Raw genomic sequence first — 6,403 nt, forward strand, 5'->3', positions numbered from 1 at the left:
GTCAGCCATAGTGCCCATCTCATAGAGCTAACTACAGCTCCCCAATGACAGTGCCAGCCATAGTGCCCATCTCATAGAGCTAACCACAGCTCCCCAATAACAGTGTCAGCCATAGTGCCCATCTGATAGTGCTGATCACAGCTCCCCAATAACAGTGTCAGCCATAGTGCCCATCTCATAGTGCTAACCACAGCTCCCCAATAACAGTGCCAGCCATAGTGCCCATCTCATAGTGCTAACCACAGCTCCCCAATAACAGTGTCAGCCATAGTGCCCATCTCATAGTGCTAACCACAGCTCCCCAATAACAGTGCCAGCCATAGTGCCCATCTCATAGAGCTAACCACAGCTCCCTAATAACAGTGCCAGCCATAGTGCCCATCTCATAGTGCTAACGACAGCTCCCCAATAACAGTGTCAGCCATAGTGCTCATCTGATAGTGCTAACCACAGCTCCCCAATAACAGTGTCAGCCATAGTGCCCATCTGATAGTGCTAACCACAGCTCCCCAATAACAGTGTCAGCCATAGTGCCCATCTGATAGTGCTAACCACAGCTCCCCAATAACAGTGCCAGCCATAGTGCCCATCTCATAGTGCTGATCACAGCTCCCCAATAACAGTGTCAGCCATAGTGCCCATCTCATAGTGCTAACCACAGCTCCCCAATAACAGTGCCAGTCACGGTGCCCATACAACTGTACTAATTAAATTATCCTTATAGCAGTAAGACCAAGACTCCGTGTTTGTATCCACGTTAATATGCCGAATTATCTCTTCTCTTTCCACAGCTATATCTTCCGGTTGAGCTGCACACATCTCGGACAGTGGGCAATCGGCTACGTGACATCCGGGGGCAACATCCTACAGACCATCCCACATAACAAGTCATTACACGAAGCTCTGAAGGAAGGAGAGAGAGAAGGCCTGTGAGTGGGGTGAGGGGACATGGGCTGTGGATGGGCCTTGTAGGAGAGCTGGGTTGTAAAGGATGTGAAAACCATGGCTGCTTTATTCCCAAAACAGCGCCATACCTGTCCATAGGCTGAACACGGTACTGCAGCTCACCTTTATTATAGCGAGTGGGGTTGAGCTGCAATACATTACACAACCTGCAGCAAGTGAAGGGCTTTCGGGCTTGTCCGTCACCAGTGCTCCCTTTGTGACCCCTGTACCTACACCCCTGACTGTGCATTTGTGCTGTGACCGCAGGTATCTCTATCCGAATGGTTTGAGCGCTAACCCGGATTTATCAGCACTCACCGACCCAGCCCCAAACACAGTGATTCAGGTGTCACAGGTAAGTGATGCACAATGGCATGTATGAAGAAGGAATAGCAGTCTATGAACACCAGGGGGCAGTATCAACAATGGTTTATCCATGAGCTCCCTCTAGTGGTGAAAACCTATTAATTTTCTGAAAAGTATAGAAAGTGCAGTATAGACTGTGTGTTGGGAATTTCTAAAAATGTGAATACTGTTATGAACAAGTAATTCAGAACCACAATGGACCTTGAAGTTGAGAGCACACAAAGTGACCTGACATTTACCAAAAACATAGGACGAGCTCTGAGACGTGGGAACTCTGCTGACCGCAATCCCTAATCCTATCACACCACACTAGAGGTAGCCGTGGATTGCGCCTAACGCTCCCTATGCAACTCGGCACAGCCTGAGAAACTAGCTAGCCTGAAGATAGAAAAATAAGCCTACCTTGCCTCAGAGAAATTCCCCAAAGGAAAAGGCAGCCCCCCACATATAATGACTGTGAGTAAGATGAAAATACAAACACAGAGATGAAATAGATTTAGCAAAGTGAGGCCCGACTTACTGAATAGACCGAGGATAGTAAAGATAGCTTTGCGGTCAACACAAAAACCTACAAACAACCACGCAGAGGGGCAAATAGACCCTCCGCACCGACTAACGGTACGGAGGTGCTCCCTCTGCGTCTCAGAGCTTCCAGCAAGCAAGAAAAACCAAAATAGCAAGCTGGACAGAAAATATAGCAAAGAAAAGTAACACAAGCAGAACTTAGCTTATGCAGGATAGAAAAGCCACAGGAACGATCCAGGAGGAAGCAAGACCAATACTAGAACATTGACTGGAGGCCAGGCTCAAAGCACCAGGTGGAGTTAAATAGAGCAGCACCTAACGACTTAACCTTATCACCTGAGGAAGGAAACTCAGAAGCCGCAGTACCACTCTCATCCACCAAAGGAAGCTTATAGACAGAACCAGCCGCAGTACCACTCACGACCACAGGAGGGAGCTTGGCCACAGAATTCACAACAGAATACATACACAGATACATCATACAAATCTCTCTTTTATGGGACCATACTCATTTTCATAGAAGAAATTGCAGTATTGCTTGATAGAATATTATGGCCCTTATCATAATGTGGCACCACGAGCGTCTACTGCAAATGCCACCTACTGTAAATGCCACCTACTGCAAATGCCATCTACTGCATATGACACCTACTGCAAATGACACCTGTTGCAATTGACACCTACTGCTAATGACACCTAGGGCAAATGACACCTACTGCAAATGACACCTACTGCAAATGACACCTACTGCAATTGACACCTACTGCTAATGACACCTCCTGCAAATGACACTTAGGGCAAATGACACCTAGGGCATATGACACCTACTGCAAATGACACCTAGGGCAAATGACACCTACTGCAAATGACACCTACTGCAAATGACACCTACTGCAAATGACACCTAGGGCAAATGACACCTACTGCAAATGACACCTACTGCAAATGACACCTAGGGCAAATGACACCTACTGCAATTGACACCTACTGCAAATGACACCTACTGCAAATGACACCTACTGCAAATGACATCTACTGCAAATGACACCTAGGGCAAATGACACCTACTGCATATGATACCGACTGCATATGACACCTACTACAAATGCCACCTATTGTAAATGAAACCTGCCACGTGCCACAAATTCCACCTACCACAAATGCCACCTTCCACAGTGACTTCTCACAGCCGAATACAATTACTTGATAAAGTAAAAATGGACCCGTCATATGGAGCGCAAGCGACACAGTTCAGTTGGTATTAAAAAGTTTTCATTTAATAGTCCCAAAACGCGTTTCAACGGAATAGTTCTGTCTTCTTCAGGTGGCAGTTATGTGAAGCCGCCTATTCTGACTGTTCACAATACAATTACTTGTCATGTCATCTTGATCACTGTTGGCAGCCAAGATACCAGACTCTTTTACTGTATAGTTCTGTTCTATCTTTTATCTATTCGTCTGATATATTGTTCTTTATTATTTTTCTTTCCATGTAGGAACAATGGGAATTGTATTCAGATATGGATTCCACATTTCAGTTGTGCAAGATCTGCACGGACAATGAGAAGAATACTCGGATACAGCCCTGTGGACACTTACTGTGCGACGCGTGTCTGACTTCATGGCAGGTAAGACACCAGGGTGCACTTATTTTGTCCAGGTAGCCTTTAGGATATATATTTATTGCATATATGTTGTATAAGATTGTTGGTACCTACAGTGTATGGAGCGAGCTCAGCTCTAATGGCCTCTCCATTGGCCAACTTTTTTGAGAATCCGAGAGGTCAAACATTTTTCTGAGAAGCGCATGGATGTTTTTGGGAGAATAGGAAAGCGTCAGTTAGATACAAATAATGAATAGTTATAGTGATGTTGCAGTGGGTCGGTGACATCTTAATAACTTGTCTTTTACTGAATAGTCTTGACTTTCTTTCCTGTAGAAATCAGAAAACACGTGTCCATTCTGCCGCACGACAATTACAGGCAGAGAGGAGGTTCACATTGCTGCAGTTTCAGACGTAGGACAGGTTGGTATCATCAGGCACTTTTATATGGGATTATAGGGGACACAACTTTATTTATCGTTACCCAATAGGTCACCATAAACTGGGTGATGGCAGGTGATATTGGATCAACATGGTCCATTAAAACAAACATGGCAGTACTTTCGTCTTCAGGGGCTGGGCACAGTGCTTACTGACACTACCACCACCACTGAGTATGGGTTATACGTATAGATAGACACACATCTTCAATAGCTTTTAGCCCAAAACTAATCGTCGTGATACCCTCATACGCATGCTAGACACTTCCAGTGGTAGCCTCGCTTCCCTTAGAACAAAAGGGTTGACTATGTGGAAATGTATCTGACATCATCTACCATGAAAGAGTCAGCACAACCTTATACAAATACGATAGTCCTCCAAATTTGGTGGGTTCAGCCAACTTTTATGATTATGGGCACTTGAAGTTCTTGACCTCTTGTCTTCAGTGAACATGAACATGGTCAATTTTGGGTTTTCCTAGATAAGAAAATACATAAATGTTTGCCTGTCTTTCTTATAAAGCTCATCTCTGCTTCTTTCCTTGTATTTTATTGTGTTGTAGACAACAAATCCGACGAGCACCTCAGCCCAGCCAAACCATGATGTGAGTAAAGAACCCTGTGGCTCCAGTCGGTTGTATGGCTATCTCTGTCTGTCTTGTCGTCTCTGCAGTGCTTTCTCGTGTTGTCTGACCTCCTAGAAGACTCTCCATGTTTGTCTGTTCCAAGGTGACTTTATAACCATGACGTTATCTTGTGCCAGCAGAACGCTGCCTCAAATGTATGGGGTGCATGCGCTGACAACATTGTCGATGAAGAGGAGGTAGACTGGATTAGAAACCGACCATTACCACCACCTCCGGATATCCCAAGTACCTCAACTCACCACCTGTTTACACGGGTCTTACCTAGTGCACCATCTCTTCCTTCTACATCTAGACGGTCATTCTTTCCTGGTAATAATAGACCAGCACTGCCCACTCGAAGACCAAAATTGCAGGCTCAAGATATCATTAGTAGACCCCCAAATCCAAGCTGGCCAACAAGACGTTTATAGGGAAGACAGAAGGAAAGAATGGATGGACCAACCAAGGAATGCTTGGTCCAACCAAAGAATGAATGGACCAATCAAAGACTGAATGGACCAAGCATAGAATAAATGGACCAACCATAGAATGAATGGACCAAGCAAAGAATGAATGGACCAACTATAGAATGAATGGACCAACCGAAGAATGAATGGACCAACCAAAGAATGAATGGACCATCCATAGAAGGGATGGAGCAATCAAAGAATGGATGTCCAACCAAAAATGGAGGGATACACCAAAAAATGTATAGACCAACCACATGTTGGTAATGTATGTGTGAGATTTATATTTGACTCTTTAATCTAGAACTTCCATCAGAGACTTTGAAGACTTCTGTTGCTCTCTGTCCATGTAATGAAGGATATCTTAATATGTTTTTATAAGGATTTGGTTGAACTTCGTAAAAATAAAAGTTCATCAATGCCCACATCAGATATACATTATAGTTCTCCATAAAACAAAAATGTATAACACTCATGAAGAAGCAAAAATGAATCCTTCGGTTCAGTCTAGATGTTCAGAGGGGTCAAAGAAGATAATGAGTGTCTGAAGACTGTGGAGAACTCAAAGGAATGAGTTAAACTGTGTATTATCAGAGGGCACCTTAACAGGAGGCCCTACAGGAAAAAAAAAATCGAGATGCCCCCATTTTTTTGGTGGTGATTTACATTGCTTGTTTACGAGGCTTTAGAGAAAATGTACAAGTATATCAAGCTAGTATTTCACAGATGAGGGATGGATCAGATTAGACAACCCAATATCATATAGTAGATCACCCTACGAGTATGTACTTGGCTTGGATCTATCGGTGGGACTTTTAAGGAGGAAACTGCTGAAATGAAGCATCACTTATTCAAATGCGTGGGCGACATTTGAGGATGCGGATGGGTCTCCAAAGCAGCTTTCTGCCTTAAGGTCATCATTACCACTTGGCCATTGACTAATGCCTTAAAATATCATCTAGGGGCGATTTTAAAGGAAATGTATGTACTCAATAGGAACATTTTACATTGCTATAATCTACAGTAGCCAGCAGAGGGCGAGAAGGCATAAGAAATAAGAAAAGTCTTGGCAATAATGTAAATGAGGTTGGTCTGACCACAATTCATGAATATTCAATAAAACTGGAATATTATGCATTTTCATTAATTTTTAATGCTCCTAAAGCTTCAGCAGAATTTATGATCTAATATTGTCCAAAAACAGAGGTTAATTAAAAGCTTCCAAAAAACATACATTACAATATGTAAGGAGCAGCTTATACATATTAGTCCATTAACCAATTTTCAAAGAACACATTCAATACTAATGATTCCCCACAAGAGCCCCCCCCCAAACATTAGGCAGGCCACAGAATGTTCAGTTCAAAAGTATAAGTTTATTTATAACAAATGAATAAAACCGTAGTTCAAAAACACAATCAAAATTCAAA

The 6,403-nt window shown here is 43.2% G+C and overlaps 1 protein-coding gene across 1 annotated transcript in view; it reads left to right on the forward strand.

The window, feature by feature from the left end:
• Nucleotides 1-6,106, forward strand: part of CBLC (Cbl proto-oncogene C) — a 49,485-nt gene extending 43,379 nt beyond the window's left edge. The window contains exons 5-10 of the mRNA XM_069742547.1: nt 792-929; nt 1,213-1,300; nt 3,333-3,464; nt 3,777-3,863; nt 4,444-4,485; nt 4,647-6,106. Coding sequence (XP_069598648.1) covers nt 792-929; nt 1,213-1,300; nt 3,333-3,464; nt 3,777-3,863; nt 4,444-4,485; nt 4,647-4,937 — 778 coding nt within the window. The 3' untranslated portion in view covers nt 4,938-6,106. The remainder of the gene's footprint in view (nt 1-791; nt 930-1,212; nt 1,301-3,332; nt 3,465-3,776; nt 3,864-4,443; nt 4,486-4,646) is intronic.
• Nucleotides 6,107-6,403: the final 297 nt, after the last annotated feature.

The sequence above is a fragment of the Ranitomeya imitator genome, chromosome 10 (genome assembly GCF_032444005.1).
Source record: "Ranitomeya imitator isolate aRanImi1 chromosome 10, aRanImi1.pri, whole genome shotgun sequence".
NCBI classification, from domain to species: Eukaryota; Metazoa; Chordata; class Amphibia; order Anura; family Dendrobatidae; genus Ranitomeya; species Ranitomeya imitator.